Source organism: Eubalaena glacialis, chromosome 19, assembly GCF_028564815.1.
Source record: "Eubalaena glacialis isolate mEubGla1 chromosome 19, mEubGla1.1.hap2.+ XY, whole genome shotgun sequence".
Taxonomy (NCBI): domain Eukaryota; kingdom Metazoa; phylum Chordata; class Mammalia; order Artiodactyla; family Balaenidae; genus Eubalaena; species Eubalaena glacialis.
The window spans coordinates 14,153,469-14,175,725 of NC_083734.1; the positions used below are offsets into that span (position 1 = coordinate 14,153,469).

Below are 22,257 nucleotides of genomic sequence, written 5' to 3' on the forward strand. Positions count from 1 at the left end.
GAAAAAGGCAAGATTTCAGGTTTCCGGGGGAGGATGCGTGAACCCAGGCCCGTCACCACTAAGCCCCACTACGTAGGTTTGACCTGGCCGGCCGGCCAGCGTGCTGCCTACTGCCTGCCTCAGCCGCCTGGCGTTCCGGAAATGCTTTCTTTAGCTACCCCTTTCAAGCATCCCCCTGGGGTTACTAGTCCAATTTAATCTGACCTTCAGCCCCACCTCTGTTGCACCAGCTCCAGCAAATCCCCGGGGCTGGCACTTAAGACAAGTTATGTGATACAGACGATGGTATTACACAGAATTTCCCCTTCCTTCCCCATCTGCCTTGTCCATTTCCCCAGCCTCATGAGTCTGAAGCTCAAGGAGAGGAAATAAATAATGAAGACGGGGGCAGGGATGAAGTTATTGTTCAGGGAGCAAGGACACAGTTTGTGGGAGGTGGGGTATCTGCCTTTTGCGGTGGGGGAGGGTCCCTGAGGGGGCAGTGGCCTCAAAGGAGAGAGAGAGCTCTGCCCCCATCACTGGATTCCAGATCCATCTTGGTCTGGATCCTGGCTCCACCATCTCGGGTGAATCACTACACTTTGTTGAGCCTTGTTTTTCTCAACTGTAAAATAGGGATATGAACACCTTCATAATAATTTGGGGAGAACATCCGATGAGTGCATGTGGATGCCCCCAGGACGGTACGTCTGGCACACAGGAGGGATTCAACACACGTTAATCTCCTTTGCTTCCCCTCCCCAGAGGTCTCCTCTTCGTATGAAACACACAGCTTTTGTCTCTTGAGTAGCTCACAGCCTAGTTGGGAAGACAAACAAAGAAAAGTGTCAAGTCTCTGAAAGCCCCCATGGGTGGTGACTTTCTGGGTGCAGAACTTAAGGCTCTATGGGTTAACCTTTCTGGAAGGTGACTTATCGTCGTGTGTCAAGAGGACTTGGACAATGAATCTCTGATTAAGGGAAAGAGTGAAAAATTTGGATAAAGCTTTATGCATAAAGATGTTTATTCCAACATTATTTAGTTTTAATTTAACTGCTTCTTAAAAGAATCTATAGGTACCTTCACACGGTAATAAATCGAAAGTTCCTGACAGGTATACAGGTGAAGTTCCCCTCACCCTAGTCCCTAAGCTTCCGGGAGAACCTCCCAGGAGGCAACTGATATTATCCGTTTTGCCATGATAATTTATAACAGTGAAAAATGAAAAACAATCTAAATGTTTCACAGATAAATAAATTATCTTCTCTCCATACACTAGGATACTCTGCAGTCTCTAAAAACCGTACCTGTTACCACACCATTCTTTTGTCACTTAACTGTGTGTTGCCTCTGGCCCCAGGCCCTCAGCACATGCTGTTCCCTCTGTCTGGAATCCCCAGCCATCCCATTGGAGTCCTTCTCAATCTTCAAACTCCCAGCCCTCTCACCCCCACCAACTAGGGGACCCTCCACAGTTCTCCCGGCTACCTGGATCTCTCTCCCTGTACTCCTCCTTACAGGCTGTGCTTATATACGGATGTGGCCGTCTGATGAGTGTCTGTTTCCCCATCAGACCGTATTCTCCTGTCGGATGGGGTCAGTCTGTCTGCTGGGCTCCCTGTGGCTGCCTTAGAGCAGAGCCTCACAGATGGAAGCACCTGGAGATCTGCTGAATGAATGAATAAGTTAAGCGTAAAAGGCAGGATACAGAGCTGCTTATATAGCATGATCCCAATTTCATTGCTTTAAATAAAATTTTTATTTAAATTTTATATATCCCTACGTAAATGAAGGAAGTCTCATAAGAAGGTACAGCAAGGCACTGTGGATGGTTGTCAAGGGTAATGGGATTGTGGTGATTTTTCCTTTTTAGTTCTATGCTTTTCACATTTTCCACAATTAGCAAGTACTACTTTAAAATTAAAACAAATGATCAAGAGTGACTTTAAAGAAAAACCTTGCGGTGGAAAATAGGGTTTGGGGACACCGGGAAGCCTGTGCTACCTGGGCTAAAGCTCTCTGGATGAGGGTCAGAGGCTGGCATGTGCTGGTGGCTGGCCAGACTAGGGCCCCTGAAGAAAGTACGGGGCCCTACCAACAGAGAGGAGGAAGCAGTTCAAGGCCTGGGACCTGAGATTCTCAGCTAAACTTGGCAGGGTATTTTTTTTGTTTGTTTGATTGATTCTTTTTATTAAATAGTAAATGCAAGCATACATAAGGTATAGCGAATATGCAAGTAAATAGTAAATGCAAGCATACATAAGGTATAGCGAATATGCAAGTAAATAGTAAATGCAAGCATACATAAGGTATAGCGAATATGCAAGTAAATGGTAAATGCAAGCATACATAAGGTATAGCGAATATGCAAGTAAATGGTAAATGCAAGCATACATAAGGTATAGCGAATATGCAAGTAAATGGTAAATGCAAGCATACATAAGGTATAGCGAATATGCAAGTAAATAGTAAATGCAAGCATACATAAGGTATAGCGAATATGCAAGTAAATAGTAAATGCAAGCATACATAAGGTATAGCGAATATGCAAGTAAATAGTAAATGCAAGCATATATAAGGTATAGCGAATATGCAAGTTAACATCTCTGAGCCTGCTGCTCAGTTTAACACACAGAACACCACAGATCCATCTGAAGCATCCCCTGCTGAGTGTCTTAAGTAGCCAGTCAAGACAGATTCTGCAAAAGGGTCAAGAGCGCAAGGTTTGTGAGGTGAGACCTGAAATGCCTGGTAAACTCAGTTATCCTCTTCGGCATGAGGTCCCTACCCTGGGGTCCTCCAGCTGCTAAAATTTACTGTATATTATATATTGTATATGTTTACCCACTATAAGCCATCTCAGCTAACTAAAGCACCTGGTTTCATTGCTTTTGGCTAGAATTACATCAGCTAACTCATTCATTCATTCATTCACTCACCAGTTATGCACAGATGAGCTCCATGTACGAGGCACCAATTGGACACCCCAGTAGTTCCACACCTCTGGTGGTGAAGGCAGGTGACTTTGAGTGGTGAGTGTAGTGAGAGGGAAAGCACTGAGGAGGGTGGACGGTCTAACCCAGAAGGTAGGGTCTGACCAATGTATTTCTACTCCCTGGGGGTGGGAAAAATAGAAGTTGGTCTGAAAGTACAAACTTTCAGCTATAAGATGAATAAAGTCTGAGGATCTAAAATGTAACTTGACTAATAGAGTTGACATGCTATGTTGTGTAATTAAAATTTTTAAGAGAGTAAACTTAAATGTTCTCATGAAATTATATACATATGTTTTATATATAATTTATGTTTATATATAATACATATATAAACACACACATAATTATCATGATGTATGCTTCAAATATATTACAATTTTATTGGCCAGTTATGTCTCAATAAAGTTGAAAAAAACCCACAAAAACACAGAAGGTAGGGTCTGTGGAGGCTTCCTGGAGCAGGTCCCGTGTGAGCCACCGAGTCATGCGGTTACCAGGTACATAAGGTACACTTGTTTGGTTGCAAGCTGGAGAAATCTAGTCTGGCTGACTAAAGCAGAAGAGGAACTCATTGGAAGGTATGTTAGTTAGGACACTTTGGCTGTAAGTAATTGAAAGCCCAACAAGAAGAGGATTTATTATGTCATACACCAAGAAGTTTGCAGATCCCAGGATTGGTGGACTCATTGGTTCCACAAGGTCATGATGGATCCAGGTTCTCTCCATCTTGGTGCTCCGTAGTCTTTGCCGAGCTGGCTTTGATCTTTAGGCTGGTCCCCTTAAGGTTGAAAGGTGGTGCCTTAGCACCGTGAATTTCATCCTCACCCAACCACACTCAGAGGCAGGAAAAGAGAACGCACCTTCCTTGTGTTTCTTTTGAATAGGAGGACAAATTTTCCCAGAAGTCTCTCAGCAGATTCTCTTTGTGTCTTATTGGTCAGAATGGAGTCACATGCTCCTGTTTAAACCAATCACTGACAGTGGAGTAGAGGAATAAAGTCCCACTTCCTGGGCTGGGGAGGAGCCTGGCTCCTCTAGAGCATGTGGCTGCCTGAGAGCTGAAGAAAATTTGGATCCTGATAGCCAAGAAGAAGGGTGTTGGATGGACCTCTGCAGAAAGAAAATGGCACCCAAAGGAGAAGCTGAACAGCCCAGCTCTGGGGAGGGCAGGGACCAAGGTGGCCCTGGGGGTCTTAATGGAAAGAACTCCTGGGGCAGTGTCCTCAGGACAGCCCCACCAGGGTGAAACAGCCGAATCACTCTGCTTCATGTTCAGGTTCAAATTCCTGAGGGAGAGTCTAATTGGCTGAGCCAGGGTTGATTGCCCTGCCTCCTAAATCACCTGCAATGAGGGAGGGGTGGTGCCCCCACCCCACCCCCAGGGAACTTAGGGTGCTGCTGCCACAAGAAGGCAGGGAGAGGGGAGTGAGTCAGGGAGAGTGGGAATCAGGGGAGCAGGGCCAGACCATGGATGGGCTTGGGAGACATGCTCAGCTGGAGGGACCTCACATTTGTGAGGATTCTTATTTGCAAGCAACAGACACCTGCCTTGACTAATTTAAATAAAAGGCAAATTTATTTAAAAGATACTGGGTCATTCACAGAATCTCCCAGAGGGTTGGGGACTCCACAGGCAGGAACAACGCCCCAAATGAAGCAAAGACACCTGCAGCGGGCACCTCCAATGTTCCCGCCACAGTCCCTGCCCCCGTTGGCTCTGCCACTGCTGCCATCCTGGCAAGCATGGATCCTGCTCGGGCCCCTGCTTATCTGCCTCACTAACTCCTAGCTCAGAAGTCTAGGGTAGCTGTGTCGAGGGGCAGAGCCCAGGCCCTGGGCCCTGCTGGAGCTGCAAGGGAGGCTGGGAAAGTGAGGGATGGACCTTTTCAGCTTCCACAAGGAGGGAAGGGCTTATTTATCTAAACTGGGAGATCTCCCAAGTACAGGAAGGGGGTTTAGCGGCTGGGTGACCGGAAGGAGTGACAGATGTCCACAGCATACTATCCTGAAGGCATCTGGGGAGACTGTCAGCTCATGGAGGCCAGGAACTGGGTCTTTTGTCCCCAGAGCCCTCCTGACATGGTGCCTGGCCAGAGGAAAAGGGGTGGAGTAAATATTTACTGAGCTAATGTACTGTCAGCAGGGCAGTGACGTGAACAAGCTTCACTGGAGGGGCCAGACAGCCCCAACTGTCCAGCTAGAGGCAAGGAGAACTTGGGCGGGGGCTGGGGCAGTGGATGTGCAAACACTTTCTGTTTCATTGTCTCCACAGACCTCTCCTGTGACCGGGGTGGCTTGATTTCCTACCACACAGAGAGCCTGTTTCATTCTGTCTTCTTCCTCCTCAAACTCCCACCCTCTTCCCTACCTTCGCTCTCAGCTGATGACCCACACTTACCTCCTGGAGAAAATGCCCTCGGAGGCTAACTCATCGTCTCCTCTGCATATATCGTATTCCCTCCTGTTACAGCGCAGGAGGTGTTCCCTTGGAGCTCTGGATCTTTGTCTCTTTGGCCCTCTCACTCCTAATGCATCAGTTTTTCTCTCTTTTTCCTCCTGGATCATCCCCGGGAACATGCAAACAGATTCTAGTTTCTTCCATCTTAAAAAACAAACAACCTCCCTGGACCCCACGCCCCTCCAGGTCCTGCCCAGTCTCTCTGCTCCCTTCACAGCCAAGCTTCCCCCAATGAGGGGCCTCTGGGTGCTCACAGATGTTGTTCCCTGAGTCCCCTGGGAGTATTGTTTCCTATCCCACTGATGACAGGCTGGGCCCTGTGAGTGACTTTGACCAGTGAAGCATGAGCCGAAGTGAGGTGCATCACTGGAAACGAAAGCCTCGAGAGCCAGTCACTGGCCACGTCCTCTGTCCCCTCTGCCACGAGACCGAAAGTGTTCTGGGTGGAGGATGAGCTCTCCACCTGGTCCCTGAGCAGAGCTTCAGCTGCCCCGCCTTAGCGAGAACCCAGTCTTCGTTGTTGTGAGCCGTGGAGACTCTGGGTCCCTTGTCCCATCAGCGTGCCCTAGCCTGTGCTGACTGATACAGTGCTATCTCCCCACCTCAACCCCCATTGACTCTTCATCCCACTCCAGCAAGCCTTCTGCCCCCACCTTTCTACCAGAAATGAACTTTCCAGCATCACCGATTACCTCCATGTTGCCACATCAACTGGACACTCCTCAATCCTCGCGTAAACTCTCAGCCACTCTCATCACAGCTGATTCCTCCTTCCTTCTGGAAACGCTCTTGGCGTCGGTCACGCCACGCTTCCCGGCTTTCCTCTGACCTCGTCGCCCGTTCCTTCTCCTTTACGTGCCTTCAGAATCACTGTGTTGCCAGAGGCCTCAATCCTCTATCTTCTCTCTTTCTCTTTTTTTTTTTTTTTTTTTTGGCCGCGCCGCGTGTCACACAGAACTTCCTGTACCAGGGGTTGAACCTGGGCCCCCTGCATCGGAAGCATGGAGTCTTAACCACTGGACCCCCAGGGAAGTCCCGCCTCTATCTTCTTTCTTGACTCTCAGAGGTGACCTCATCCATTCCCACAGATTTAAGTACCATCCCTATGCCAATGCCTCCCAAGTGTTCTTCTCACCTCGGGGCTCCAGTTTTGTACATCCAGCTTCCAAATAATCATCTCTATAAGGCTTAGGACTTTGTACATCCTAAGCGGAGCTCTTGTTGGCCCCTATACCTGTTTCCCTAGGCTCCTCCCATCTTACTGTACCCTTACCCTCTGTACCCACCCCGTCTCCCTCACACTGGTCCATCTGTATGTCCTGTCAATTCTACATCCCAGATGTTTCTCAATCTGTCCACTGCTCTCTGTCTCCATGGCCCCTACCCCTTCTGGACCACCCACATCTCTCATGGATGACAGCCATAGGCCTCCCTGCCTCCCTTCTTGCTCCCACAAATCCATGCTCCAAAAGCAGTGCCCCCAAATCCGATCAAGTTGCTCCTACTTCAGGCTCTTCATTGGCTTCCTGCCAGACACAGAATCAGATCCAAACTCTTTTTTTTGTTTGTTTGGCCGTGCCACATGGCGTGCGGGATCTTAGTTCCCCAACCAGGGATCGAACCCACGCCTGCAGTGGAAGTGCAGAGCCCTAACCACTGGACCGCCAGGGAATTCCCAGATCCAGCCTCTTGATTGAGGCTTTTAAAGCCCTGCAAGGCCTGCCTCCTGCCTTTCTGACCACATCTCATGCCCCTCTCCCTCATCCGCACCCAGTCAGTCCTGCCCCAGGGCCTTTGCACCTTCTGTTCCCACTGCCTGGAAAGCTGTTCCTCAGCTCCTTCTTAATCTTTAGGTTTCAACTCAAGTGTCACTGCTCAGAGAGGCCTTCCATTCATCTCACTCTTAACCCCCTCCTGTGTCCCCAGTGCCCACCACCCTGTGTCAGTTTGGGCTTGTGTGGTTGTTTAAATCGTCTCCCCCTAGAATGTAGGCTCCATGAGGGAAGGAGCCATGTCCCTTACTGTTGTAGCACCAAGCACAGAGCTGTTTCTCACATGAATGAAAGAACTGGGGGACAGATTCAGAACGGGGATGATCAATACCCCGGATGTGAGCTCTGAAGGCCTTTCACGGACAGCATGGAAGGGGCAGCTGTTCCGGGGACTCAGAACAAGGGCTCCTCGTGGAGAGTGCCTCACCTGCTTCTCAAAGGCTGGGTCCCGCCTTCTGTTTTGTGTCACCCGATGCCAGGGCCTTCAGGGATTGGTAGAGCACTGCCCACCACTCCCTCTCCCTCACACCCCCCTTAGGGACTCCCTAAGCAGGCATCTCAATAGACTCTTGCCCCTGAGGACTGCCCCACCCCCACAGAGGTTCCCAGCCCCACTGATTACACCGTAGATACCACTTGGGTGTCAGTGGGCCTGTCTGGTTGCAGGTGGGCCCACAGGTTTCTGGGGTTTGAGGGGAGGGACAGTTGGTTCCCCAGGGAGGAGGAAGAGCCCAGAACCTTCTCAAAAGCTCCGGGAAGGTCTGGCTCTCAGAGGCCCTCGCCCTCAGCCTTGGAGTCTGGGCTGCCACAGTCCAGGTTCTGGGGCCCCCAAACTGAAAAGCAAATTTGAGTAACAGTGGACACATATTATGAGCCCCAGGGGAGCTTCCCGAGGTGAAGGTAGAGCTCACATGCCCTGGGCTTTGTGCAGAGAGATGGCAGCTCCAGGTGTGGGGGGATGGACTGGGAGAGAGGGCCAAGTACAGGGGTCAAGACCCCATCCCCACCTGCTAAGCCCTGGGGCAGCCAAGTCCTGGCAGGGAACTTGAACTTGAGCTTGAGCTCTGACTCGGTATCTGATCTATCAGGTCCCTCTGCCAAGCCTCTGGGGTCTGGGAGCACCAGGGTGGGTGGGGCGAAAGCCAGGGTCCACGGGGGAGGGAGTGCAGCGGCTCCTTTTGATGCAGTAGCTGTAAAGCAATCATCAGCCTTGGAAGCACCTCCCCTGCAGCTGAACCTGGTACCGGTTCAAGGCACAGCCTAACTGAGTGCTGCCGACACCCAAGAAGGCAGATGTTCTGACTCCCAGTTCCCGGACTAAGAAACTGAGGCTGTGGAGATTTAGTGGCCTGCCTGAGCTTGTCCAGCTGATACATGCTCCCGCTGAGGCTGGTCCCAGGCCCAGGCAGTTCGGCCTCTGGTGTCCCCCCACCTCCCTTGCCCATGCAGGGACCCCCGAAGCGAGAAGGTGGTAGACACGGGTAGGCAAAGGATAGGGGAGCCCAAGTTTGCTCCAACAAGGCCCCCTGAGAGCTCGGCAGCCCAATTAGCACGGCGTTCCCGGCCAGGCCTGCTCGGGGGACTAGCCGCAGCAGATGAAAGCTGAAAGGTTATTCCAACAAGGGGCCGCCCACTTCCCAGCTGAGACTGATCCTGGTGTGCTGGAGGGGCTTGGAGTGGGTACATAATTCAGCGTGTCAGGAGGAGAGCGGGAGCTATAGGCAAAGCCAGAGTGGGCGCTGAGATAAGACGGGGATGTCAAGGACGGGTGTGCCTCTCCTCGGAAGAGGGCCCTGACCCCTCTCCAGGGTGGAGTTCGGGATGCTCAGGATGAAAGCATTGGGCGGCCAGCCCCCTTGATGGTCTCCAGACACAAGTGTGTGCTGACATATGCACATGCATGTATTCAGATATGTGCACATGGCCATGTACACACACATAGATAAACACACACGTAGATGTGCACAGATCCACATACACACACACAGGCTCTGTCTAGGGCCCGGGCTGCAGGCACAGGGCCTGAGCTGTGGGTGTCTGGAGAATACTCACGCTTCATGCCTGCCTGTTTATTCCCTCCCCATCCTGTGGCCAGAGGTTTTTGGGGGGCTAGGGCACAGTCCTGGTCCCCAGGTAGGATGACAAACATTTGTTTGGGACTTTCAGATATTAGCACTGAAAATCCTGTGTCCTGGGAACCCCCCGAGTCTCAGGCAAACCTGCTCTGGTCACCTGCCCCAGGCCTCAGGCAGGCCTGGTGTGTATCTTCCCTCCCAGAGCCCTCACCACCTGTCACCTCTCTGCTGGCCAAGGGTCCCTTGGGAGAGAGCCAAGGCTGAGTCTCTACTGTCACCCTGGAGGCCTCTGTACTAATAAGAACCATTATGTTTACTGAGCAACTACTATGAGCCAGGCTCTGGGCCTAGGGTTTTCTTCTTGAGCACCTACTGTATGCCAGGCACTGTTCTAGGCCCTGGGGGTACAGCAGGGAACACACCAGACAAAATCATTGTCCTCATGGAGCTGCCCACTCAGTGAGGGGAGACAGAAAATAAACAAGATAAATAAATAAATGAGGTGAATTTATTAGGAGAGAATGAATGTTATGGGGAAAAGTAAAACAAAGAAGGAGCCATTTAAAATAGGCTGCTGGGGAGAATTCCCTAGCAGTCCAGTGGTTAGGACTCCGCGCTTCCACTGCTGAGGACTCGGGTTCAATCCCTGATCAGGGAACTAAGATCCCACAAGCCGAGCAGCATGGCCAAAATAATAATAAAAATAAAATAAAATAGGCTGCTGGGGAAGGCCTCGCTGAGAAGGTGACATGAGGAGGGACCTGAATGGTGAGGTGCCCTGCAGGTATCCTGGGAAGTGCTCCTGGCAAGAGGGGACAGCACACACATACGCTGGAGCAGGACACGCCCAGCACTGAGAGCACCAGCGGAGGAGGAAAGCCCAGCTCTGCCCTGGCTGGCGTCCTTGTCTCCGGGAAGTGGCCTGTGCTTGGGTGTGGCACGAAGGGACCGTGCTGAGTGGCCTGAGGCGCCAGTCGCTCTGTGAGCACAGCTGGCCTGGCCTGAGGCTGTTATCCAGCCAGCAGAGTCATCCCGTTAGCTTAGAGAGGAGCATCTGGCAAGGCTGGCGCAGCAGGTGGGCCGGGAGCCGAGCCCAGGGCAGGGGCAGGGCAGGCTGCAGAGGCAGAAGGATTGACCACATGGCTGACCAGTCTCCAAGCCTCAGAGAGCCCCACGGAGCTGCCCGGGGGCTCCTGGGGAGGCCAACCCATCAGGCTGTCCCTGCACAGGCGTAGGGAGGGGCAGGCACCAGACTCAGGTCAGGGTGAGGCCCAAGACCTTGGGGCCGGGGAGGACTGACCAGCCCTCAGACGAGGCTGCCCCACCTGCCCTGCTCACCAGCTGTGTGGCCTTGGTTGGCCACTCCCCTCTGTGACTCATTTCCTCCTCTGTGAAATGGTGCGGCACCCGTGGGGTGTCATGAGGAGCCCATGTAAAGAACCTGGTACTCAGGGCTGGGTCCTGTTTGGTTAGCTCCCTTCCTGCTTCCGGGGGCGGGGAAGCTACAGGACCCCTGCCACGCTGGCCATCTGGCCTGGGACAGGAGCAGGGGCCCTGTCAGTGCTGGTCCCAGTAGGGAGCTGTCTGGCCTCCCCAGCCCTGGGTGCCCCTCACCCAGCCAAGCTGTAGTTACAGCATCTTAGGGAGCTCTGGTTACTTAGAGGCTGAGAGAGGGCCTGCCACCTGCTTCCCCACCTCAGTACCTTTGCACATGCTGTGCCCTCTGCCTGGAATGCCCTTTCCACCCATCCCACCAGGTCCAGCCCCTATGGGACCTTTCATAAGCACATCTTATGAATGGGCTGCTGAGTGGACTGGGTGAGGGGCCCGCCCATGCACAGGCTACTCACCCCGGGCCCCACAGGTCCCTGCTCAGCAGATGAGGGGTTTGGGGGTTTGTAGGAAGGAGGACATGAAAACAGTACCGGCTCTCTTTTCCTGCACATCCTTTGTGCTGGCAGGGGAGCAAGAGGACTTTGTGGAGGAGGTGGCACAAGGCAGCAGGTGCCTCCCCCATGCACACACCTATATGCCTGCTCTGGGCCTGGCACCTGCTGGACTGCCTGGTATTGAGACCCCCATCTGTTAGTCCACGAGGACCTACCAAGTTCATCCCAGGCCCCTCCCCACCCCGGCACTCAGGATACTCCAGGACTCTGGCAGCAAGTGTTGAATGGAGGAGGGAATGAATGAGGCTGCAGAGATGTGTGAGAGCTCATGTGTGGGAGGCCAGGAGGTCTGGGAGCAGCTGAGCAGTCAGGTGGATGCCCCTGGAGGAGTTGGGGGGAGCACGGGGAGGAGGGGGCGGCGGAGGAGAACCTGAGGAAGTCCGGAGTTTGAGTCCCCGCCTTGCTTTCTTCAGCCCCATCAGGCAGAGCAACCCCCTTGCCCCCCCCAGGAGGGGGCAAGGAGGCTGATGAGAGGAAGTGCAAGGCTCCTCCATGGAGACTTTGATTCCTGCTAACTTGCAATCTTAAAATGCACAGCAAAGGCACCGATGTCATTGTTAGTACATTAATCAGCAATCAGCGGGTCGGGGCTCCCATGGGCAACACAGAGGGGGCACAGGGGGCAGAGGAGGAGCCGTGGCGATGCAGTGCAGAGCCTGCCTGGGAAGAAAGGGGCAGGGTGATAATCCATGGCCAGGGCACCCGCTGGCTCAGGCAGGGGTGCCAGAGGCAGGTGGGATTGGCTGGGAGAGCTGGTCCAGGGCCGGCCTTGAAGATGGGACCAGCTTCCAGGGTGGAGAAGCAGACTCAGGTGAGACCCACCCCAGTGCCCAGTGGGAGGGGGCAGGGGTACCTGCAAGGGCGGTTTCCCTGGCCCAGGTCCCCTGGCATCTGGACGGTCCTGGAGGATGGAGAGCAGCTCTAAGCATCGGCTGGGGTCCCTGCCTTCTCCTGGGCCCCTCTCAGAGGAACAACAGCACAGTGGCTCCTGCCCTGGGTGCCACCTTTACACCACCCGCCCCCGCCCCCGATATCTGACCCCTCCCACCTGCCAAAGTGTGTTCATACGCCAGCTGCTAAGCCCACGCCTAGATTTTTGTACAGTTGGCTCTTTTACCCAAACCATGGTCTTCGCCTGTTTTCCCCTGTGCCCCAGCACCCCTGGGGGCAACTGCCTGAGGGCGGGGTGTGGCTCTTTGTGGAGCTCCACCCCCCACCCCTCCCCGCCTCTCTGGGGACCACTTCAGAGACTCCTCTCCCGGGGCCTTGCAGAGACGAGCCACAGCAGCAGGCAGATGGGCTGTCTGCCCCACCCCAGGTCAGGCGGCAGGAACACTCCCCCAGCCCCCACCAGGCAGCGTAGTTCTGAGGATCACGGGAGTGTGCGCAGAAGCACTCTGTAAACGCTATAAGCCGCACACGTGTCGGCGGTATTAGCGCTGAGCCTGCCAGGCTCGTGCTGCTCCCACCGTGAGCCGCTCTCCCTGCCTGACTTAAGGGAAGGAAATGCCTTGTCTTTGCAGGACCCCAGGGGGTGGGGTCTGCTGTGGCCCTGTGGTTCCCACGAATGGCCCCAACCCTGTCCCCTTCAGCACAGTGAGCCCCCTGAACACCCTTGAGCTAGGAGGGGCACCCTGGGCTCCCTCAGAGTGGCAGGGTGGGGGCATCTCCCTGGGGGCAGCCTGGGCAGGGCTGAGCGAGCAGAGAGGGAGGGGCAGGCTCTGAACGGGCAGGCGCTGTGGGCTGGGCCCTCCTCCCAGCCTGGGTGCTGGAGGCTCAAGGCAGTGGGCAGGCTCCCCGAGAGTCAGCTGGGGTTTGGGGCCCAGGCTCCTAGAGGCTGCTCACCGTCCTGTCTCCTCCTGCGGGGCCGGGGCCCCCTGGCCAGACCTAGGAGAGCAGTGGCGGACTGGAGGTCAGACTCCACGCGGGGAGCGCTGGCATAGGGATCTTCTCCTACTCTTGTTACAGGGGGAAACTGAGGCTGAGGAGGCCCCCCGCCCGGGACCTGGCCTGCAGACTGTCCGATGGCTTCAGTGACTGAAGCAGGGCAGGGGCCACACAGAGCGTGGCCCAGCCCAGAAAGGGACCTCACAGCTGCTCTGTCACCGCCACCACCGCCCAGGTCATAACTGCTCTGAAATTGCAACCAAACACAGTTATACAAAAACCGAATCATGTGCGATGATTTTTATGTGTTGGAAAGGTTCTGTCAAAGCCAGGTGATTACAGGGGGACGGGAAGCAGCTGCTACTCTCTCGGAGCCCATAACTCCCAACAGCTGGGAGCTGTCACTTTTTTATGACACCGTTTCTGTGAGGAAAGAGGGAGTGGCAGTCGTGGTGAGGTCCACCTGAGCCCAGGCAGACGGCTGGGGTGGCGGCCGGCCTGAGGCTGGGAGCGGGGCTGGCCCGAGAGTGGCCGGGAGGGCTGGTTCTCTCATTCAACATGCTCTGGGCACAGCTGGCAGCAGGAAGAATCAGCCGAACTGCCTCAGGCCCTCGGCTCTCCCAGAGGCCTGGCTGGCCAAGCTAGAAGGGAAGGATCGGGAGGCCAACCCGGGCAGAGACGAGATGGCTGCCCGGCCCTGCAGGGTGGGGGTCTACAGGCCTGGAGCCCGTCCCCCCAACACTGGCATACCTGCCAGGCTGCCTGGGGCAGCTGCGACCCTGGAAAAAGGCAGGTAATGAGGATCATCCATAATGAGGCTGCTCTGATAATGAGCACGGGGCTATTATCCGACCACAGACTGGACACATCGAAAATAAATTATTTTAAGGATCCATTAACAAATGCCTAATTAATGCCCAATTAGAGGGAAGCTACAGAGGAAATGCTCGGGACAATAGCTAGGCAGGGCCTGATTTGCAGCCACAGCCTGGAATCTCCAGCGAGGCAGGGAGAGGGGAGGGGCCAGAAGGCAGACCCCAGTGGGGGGCAGCCTCATTCTGGCTGCTCCTTGGACCCCAGAACCATCAGCCCTGGTGCCTCCCCCAGTCCATCACACACACACACACACACACACACACACACACACATGTCCTTTGTGAGGGACAACTATTACTATTTAGAAATGAAGAAACTGAGGCACAGGGGGTGGTGCATACATGAGGACATGGAAGGCACTGTAAATGAGAAATCTTTCAAGATAAACTTTGGTGTCATGCACGCATGCTTTGTTATTGGGAATAATTTAAATAAAAAGACTCTTCAGGAGTCCATATGAATATTTACTTTGTTAGAACAGGACTTTGCACCACTATCTGTTCAGGCAGATCAAAGCAAATAAGTGGCAGAGCTGGGACAGGAACCCGAAGCTAGCTGCTGTGTCCATGGGTTGTGACCCCAATCCTACCAGGGCTGACAGAGCCTAAGGGGGCGGGGCTCAGAAGCTATGGGCGGGGCTAGGGGTTTGCTGGGTGGGGCTAAGGAAGTATGCCGGGGGTGCCGGGGGATCAGAGCCTCTACCCCAACCCATCTCATAGCCCAGGCTGGGATAGAACCCCCAATAGAGGTGGGGCACCAGGGCGTGGGGAGCCATCAAGAGCCAGGACCTCGGGGGGCTATGACCCCAGACTGCTGAGTGCAGCAAAGACGAGGACAGAGCCCCAGCGGCCAAGGAGGGTCACGTGCCCATCGAGCCCGGCACCCAGTGTGTCTCCCACCTCCCGGGCAGCCCCTGACCTGGCTGTGCTCTCTCTCCCCCCCAGGGTGCTGTGTGGAACTGCTGCTGCTGCTGCTGGCCGGGGAGCTGCCCCTGGGCGGCGGCTGCCCGGGGGACTGCGTGTGTTACCCCGCACCCATGACGGTCAGCTGCCAGGCGCACAACTTCGCCGCCATCCCCGAGGGCATCCCGGAGGACAGCGAGCGCATCTTCCTGCAGAACAACCGCATCACCCTCCTCCAGCAGGGCCACTTCAGCCCCTCCATGGTCACCCTGTGGATCTACTCCAACAACATCACCTTCATCGACCCCAACACCTTCCAGGGCTTCGTGCACCTGGAGGAGCTGGACCTCGGCGACAACCGGCAGCTGCGGACGCTGGCGCCCGAGACCTTCCAGGGCCTGGTGAAGCTCCATGCCCTCTACCTCTATAAGTGTGGGCTCAGTGCCCTGCCGGCCGGCATCTTTGGCGGCCTGCACAGCCTGCAGTACCTCTACCTGCAGGACAACCACATCGAGTACCTCCAGGACGACATCTTTGTGGACCTGGTCAACCTCAGCCACCTGTTTCTCCACGGCAACAAGCTGTGGAGCCTAGGCCAGGACACCTTCCGGGGCCTGGTGAACCTGGACCGGCTGCTGCTGCACGAGAACCAGCTGCAGTGGGTCCATCACAAGGCTTTCCACGACCTCCGCAGGCTGACCACCCTCTTCCTCTTCAACAACAGTCTCTCTGAGTTGCCGGGCGACTGCCTGGCACCCCTGGGAGCCCTGGAGTTCCTCCGCCTCAACGGGAACGCCTGGGACTGTGGCTGCCGGGCGCGCTCCCTGTGGGAATGGCTGCAAAGGTTCCGTGGCTCCAGCTCCGCTGTCCCTTGCGTGTCCCCCGAGCCTCTGCATGGCCAGGACCTGAAGCTGCTGAGGGCCGAGGACTTCCGGAACTGCACGGGGCCGGCGTCCCCGCACCAGATCAAGTCGCACACGCTCACCACCATCGACAGGGCCGCCCGCAAGGAACACCACCCACCCCGTGGCCCCGCCAGGGACAAGGGCCACCCGCACGGCCATCTGCCCGGCTCTCGGTCGGGCTCCAAGAAGCCGGGCAAGAACTGCACCAGCCACAGGAATCGCAACCAGGTCTCGAAGGCGGGCACCGGGAAGCAGGCCCACGAGCTGCAGGACTATGCCCCTGACTACCAGCACAAGTTCAGCTTTGACATCATGCCCACGGCACGGCCCAAGAGGAAGGGCAAGTGTGCCCGCAGGACCCCCATCCGTGCCCCCAGCGGGGTGCAGCAGGCCTCCTTGGGCAGTTCCCTGAGGGCCTCGCTCCTGGCCTGGATACTGGGGCTGGTGGTCACTCTTCGCTGAGGACGCAGGGCACCAGCACCCAGCACTGCCACGTGTCCACCAAGGAACAGGATTTCTTTTCTTTTTTTACAAGTGGAGGATCTGCTGGGTTTCAGGCAAAGGCTGGTAAAGGCTTCAGCTGCTGTCTGGGCCCTGCCCGGTGGATGATAAACCCAAAGTGTACAGCCCCAAGCGGGAGGGGATTAGTTCATCCCACCCAGCTGTCCCAGCCAGCCCCCGGCCGAGCACCTATGGACAGCATCCACCCAGCAAGGCAGTTAAAGCCGCAGAGTGAATCCTTCATTAGCAACGATGGGACAGTGCCCCACGGGAGCTGGGCTCTGTGGAATCTGGTCATTTGGAGAGGTCTGAAGGGCCCCCGCCGCTTCTGGAGGAAGCAGGACTCAGAGAACAGACAAGGGTCACCAAAGAAGCTGGGTCCACCAGCTATTTGGGAGCACATGAGCAGGTGGCATTTTGGCTCTTGCCTGAGGCCACTTAGTCACCCTGCCCTGAATCCAACCATGTGCCACCTTCAGTCCCTCCCTCGGGGGTAACGCCTCTCATTCCTGATGTCTCAGGCAACCCTGGCAGACCAAGGCCCAACTGCTGTCTCCAAGAACCAATTACCAAAGGAAAGATCATCAGAGGCTGAAATTTAGAACTTCATCGTGTGCAATGAGGTTCTCACAGGAGGTGCAGTTTTATAACTATGTCCACTTATATATATATATATATATATATATATATATATATATATATATATATACACACACACACATACACACACACACCCCTTCTACGTATATATATATACACACAAATGCACAGGTCCTCGCCCTACTCCCTTACCAAACTGTACGTCTTATCATGTTTATAAACTATACGGAAAACTATATCTGCTGAACTAAGGATTGTATTGGTGATTTCTAGCAAGAAAGGAGTTCTAGGATTTTTGTCTAGAATCCCAACCTGGCAACAGTAGTCCCCATGTAACCTGGGCTTGCCAGGGCCTGGGGCAAAGGGGCAGTGGGTGGGGGGTGGTGGTCAGGGAGAAGGGGAGGCAGCAAGAATCACTTCAGGGGACCAATATTCTTAGATACTTGGAGCATCACCATGTTTTTATATGCAGCACAAGCCTGTCTGCCACCCCGGAGCACCCAATCACTCCCAACATAACAGCTGTTGGCATCAGGGTGAGAAGCCAGAAGCAGCTTGTTGGACATCAGGGGGCTAGGCCCTGGGGACGGGCTGGAAGGAGAATGGGAAGGAAGGGGCTTTGGGTTTCTTAGGCCGGCGGGCAAGGCAGTATCCACAGTGTTAGTCCAACAGGCTGGGCAGTGTTGTCAGCCTAGTGTTCTGCCAGCGACAGTCTGGACGGGCCAGGGATGCTCTGGGCATGAGCCCAGGCCTCCAGCGCGGCTCAGCTGCTTAATTTTTCCTTGAGGCTCTTTGACGGGCATCCCAGCAAGGGTCCTGTGTAGGGTGGCAGGAGGGAAAGCATCAGGTGGCCTTAGCAGAAGGGGAACAAAGAGGGCATTTCAAGAACCATCTCAGGCACTTCTGCATTACGGAGGCCCCGTCCCTCCTGGACCCTCTGAAGTTGCCCCGGGGACGGGCAGAGGTCAGGGGGTGGCCAGACTCAGGGGCCAGGAGTGGGGACGTGCAGGGAATGGAGCACGCAAGCTCAGACAGGGGAGAGGAGCTCAAGTCAAGGTCAGCCATGCTGCTGGCTGGTGTCCGAGCGGTCACAATCTTTTTTGGCTTTGCACAAACCCAAATTCCCCACCAGAGAGGATGTGTGTCAGGAGCAAGAAACATTGAATCCAATTAAGAGAGAAAAATAATAATAAAAAAAAATTCTCTTGGACAAGAACCCTGTTTCTCATTTCCCAACCCTGAATTCCTGAAGGCGTGGCAGATCCTGGGCGTTTATGGGGTGGGCGAGCCTGGCTGGGTGCAGCTCTGAGGACGCAAGCGTGTTTGTTGGTGGGAGGAGCTGTTTGGAGCAGGGGCACACTGACTCACTGGGACACGTGTGTGCGCGCGCGCACACACACACACACATTCTCGGTTCCATGGTTCTTCCCTCACCGGCACAGGACATGACTCATCCCACGCTCTGGCTGCGCTGGGTCGGCACCATCTCTGTGGCTGTCTCCGGAGCAGTCTGGCCCTGGATCATTCCCGGCCTGTTCCCAAGAGCTTCACAGCAGCAGCTGAGCTATTGATTCTTAAGGGGGCTCGGGGGCGGCCGGAAGGGACCTGCCGGTTCCTAGGGCCCAGAGGGGATTCCAGGAAGCTGGGGCCCGACCCATGTAGCAGTGGACGTGGATGGGGTCTGGAGGCTGCACCCGCCTCTCTGGCTTTGGAGACAGGAGAGAGTTCCCCAGGTAGAGGAAAGAGGCTGTGTTTCCAGGCCTGGACAAAGCCTCCTCAGTACAAGGCTGGAAATGTACACTAAAGGGAGTCCCGTGACGGTGGAACAAATTGTCTTTGGCCTGCATTTGCTCCCAGTGGTCTGCCTGTTCTTACCCAGGCCGGTGCCAGGGCCTAGCTGTCCCTTTAGAGCCGGAGGATGTTGTTATGTTGTTGATTTCATTTCCAACTTTAGACAGCACAGCCCTCAGCAGGAAAATCAAGAGTCCAAGCACTTTATTAAATTAAAAAAAAAAAGACTTAGAAAGTCCTGTAATATGGAAGTGAAATGTCAGTACGAGAAACGCTAATGTTTGATAAATGATCCGCTTCTGTCAAGCGCAGCACAGTCTCTGGTTGCCGACTGTTATTAGAGGCAAGGCAGAAGGGCCCAGACGCCAGGTGTATTTTAGCAGCTTGCTCCTCTAAGAGGTAGAGGGAATAAAAGCAGCTCTATTGTGGATGACATCACTTGTCACTCAGCAGCTCATATGCTACACAGGCACAATGACAGCATTGTCTGAAACATCAGAGCAAGTTCACAAGTCGGGAGTTAAGCTAAGGCCTTTCAACTCACCAGACCCAGCATCCCTCCTAGGTGGTTCAGGGCAGGGAGGTGTGGGTTCCTGCCTCGGGAGCCCTATCCTCCTCCCCGAGGCTGAGGCCATCCCCCACCCCTTTGTTTGTGGTGGGGCCGGCCCCTTTGCCATCTTTGCTCAACACTTTCCCTAGGCCCCGAGAGGCAGCCGTCTCCTCATCTTCCTCTCTCACCTCCAGCCACACAGCCCTCCTCTCTGGGGGTGTGGCCTTCAGGAGGGGCTGGGTGACCACCAGTGGTCTCAGCGTTTCTCTCCACAAGTTCCTCCCCAGGCCCCAGAGCTTGGCTGGCTCCCTACCCTTCATTCAACAAGCGTTGAACAAGGGTCTACATGTGCCAGCCATTGGCCCAGGCTCTGGGGACCTAAAAATGAGAAGACGTGGCTCTCCTGAAAGGAGCTCAGAGCCTAGATGTGGAAGCAAGTATGGGATTGGTGAAATCAGGGTGGGATTGGTGTCTCTGTTAGCGCACCCCCCACTACCATGAGAAATTTGGCCAGGGTGGGGGCAGTCAGGGAGGGCTTCCAGGAGGAGGTGACACGCTGAAGGGTCTCAGAGGATGAGGAGGCAGCCAGAGAAGAGTGTGGGGAGTATTACAGTCAGAGGGCTGGAGGCCTGCAATGGCACCACGTTTGGGGTATCTGCAAACAACTGTGAGCTGAGGACTGGGAATGCTGTTTGGGGATGTGTGGGAGGTGAGCCTGGCAAGCGGAAGGCCCAGAAATCCTGCTTGGGGACTTGGATCCTACTCCGAAAGTGGAGGTGTGAGCCCCCCACCTTGGGGTCCTCTTCCCTACTCCGAACCCCCAGTCCCTCTCCAAGCACGTGGCCCCCACCCGTGGCATGCTTGCCAATGTCCCCCAACAGTGGATTTCGTCATCGAAACTTGCCTCTTCTGCTCAGCCAGATCCTTCCCTCATGCCAGCAAGCTGGAGCACTCCCTGGAAATCTGCCTGGGTCAGAGTCCCATTCCCAGACACCTGCTGCTTCCAAGCACAGACAGTATCCCACAGCCGTTTTGTCTCCTACACTCCCTCCTTTCCCATCCACGAAGGGCTCAACCCGCAGCCCTTCTCCTTGCTTCCAAGGGGCTGCCCAGACACCCCCTTGGGCATCTCCACATGTGCCCACCCTGGTAGACCATCAGAACTCCCCCAGACTGCACCTCCCTTTTTTCTCTCCTGCTGGGGCTGTTCATTACCAGGGAACCAAGAATCCCATTTAGCGAATGTTTACTTGTCACTTAACTAATCACTCAGCACTCTGCCACCATGGCAAATGGGGGCTCCAGAAGGCCTGTTGGCAAGTTTGTGGGGGCTGGGGGAGCCAGGAAGTCCTCCTGGAGGACAAGCTGCAGGGCAGGGGGTCAGAGAGAACAGATTTGCTGGGAGGGCTCCCTGGAGCCAGGTGGGAGCCTCAGGGTCTCCGCAGCTCCCAGCAAATCCTCCCTTGTATTTTCACCACCCAGACTGTCCCCACCAGCCCCTGGCTGGACCCCACCTCTGGGACCCAGCCCCTCAGGGCCCTACTCAACACTGACCTGGAGGATGCCAGCCTTTCTTTGTGTACCTTCTTATATGGATCAGGGGTGAGTGTACCTTTTGATGGGGTCCTGGCCAACATCTACCGTTCAGCCTCTTGACCCAACTGTGGTTGCATTCTGGCTCCTCCCAGCCTGGCTCTCTGGCCTCAGTAAGAGTTTAGCCCATCAGCTATTATTCCATCCCATGTCACCAATTCCCCACTATCAGCTTGTAATGGGCCAATTTTCTTTTACCTTCTGTCTACCTGGAAAATTTCTCAAGAACCTTTGCGCGTTAAAATATCCTTTACAGCTCTCCACTTGATATCTCTTTCTGCTCCTCTAATTGTCCCTTTTAACTCACTGTGCTTTCAGTATAAATCTCCCACTCTCCCCCTTTGCAGGCTGTTAATAAATACAAGCTCTAAAAAAAATATACGTAAACATCTATTGTTGGCGAAATAACTCACAGCACAACCAAAAAGCCAGGAAGAAAGGGAGGCTCAGAGTGAGACATGCCCACCTGTGCTCGCGCTCAGGCTGTCCTTGCCTGTCTCTTTTAAGAGGACTGCTGGAATCAGAGTGGATTATGGTCCTAAAAAGTCCGCTGGGTGAAGGAACTGAGGATGCCCCGAGGGAGAAAGAGAAGCAGAGAGTAGCCATGAGGCTGTGTTGACAGGCCGTGCTGCTCCAAGAGCAGTGCGGGAGGGGTGAGGACAAAGGGGACACGCGCGGGCAGCAGTGGCTAATTTCAGTGGTATTTCAGTGAGCTGGCCCACAAGGCCCCTTCCCTCCAGAAGAAGTGGGTCAGCCTCCTCCAAGGTATGCCACCAGCCTGCACGGAGGTGGCCTGCCCTCCAGCTCTCTGCTTTCAGCTTATTGCTCATTAGAGTTCTTCGTTTCTAAGCACCAGGAGGGTAGGGAAGGCTGTGCCTTTTGTGTCACCGATTCCTATGTGGCAGCGTGCACACTAACGGCATGTCTGAATGGCAGAATTTGACACTGCTGCTGCAGAACAGGCTTGGGTCACAGTGCTTTCCAAACTGGCTGAGGCTCCACGCCACCTCCACCCCCTTCACCCAGGCATCTCTGGGAGCCCGTGCCAACCACAGCTTCTGATGCTTTCTCTCAGAAAAGAGAGGAAGCGAGAGATGTATTAAAGTCTTCAATCTCTGTAAGTACCATTTCCCAGGAGACAGACTCTAAGGAAGAAGGGAACGCAAGTGCTCAGGACCTAAACAGGTGGGAGGCCTCCGAGGCAACCGGCTCCATATCACCCAACCCCCCAGCTTCAGGGACGGTCACGGGCAAGATAATGATGCCCTCCGAGTGGCAGCTGCTGACCGGAGATTGAGATGTGGCAGCATCCAGGTGGCCACGCACTGCTCCAGCCAGAGAGAGATGCAAGGGACCACCACCATATAAGACATTTTCAGGGACGAGGGCCAGCAGGACAAACCCACAGAGGGAACCATGGTGG

At 54.8% G+C, this 22,257-nt stretch overlaps 1 protein-coding gene across 1 annotated transcript in view; it reads left to right on the forward strand.

Annotated features, from left to right (window-relative positions):
• Positions 1-16,954, forward strand: part of RTN4RL1 (reticulon 4 receptor like 1) — a 66,006-nt gene extending 49,052 nt beyond the window's left edge. The window contains exon 2 of the mRNA XM_061175978.1: positions 14,937-16,954. Within this exon, the coding sequence (XP_061031961.1) occupies positions 14,937-16,261 (1,325 nt within the window). The 3' untranslated portion in view covers positions 16,262-16,954. The remainder of the gene's footprint in view (positions 1-14,936) is intronic.
• Positions 16,955-22,257: the final 5,303 nt, after the last annotated feature.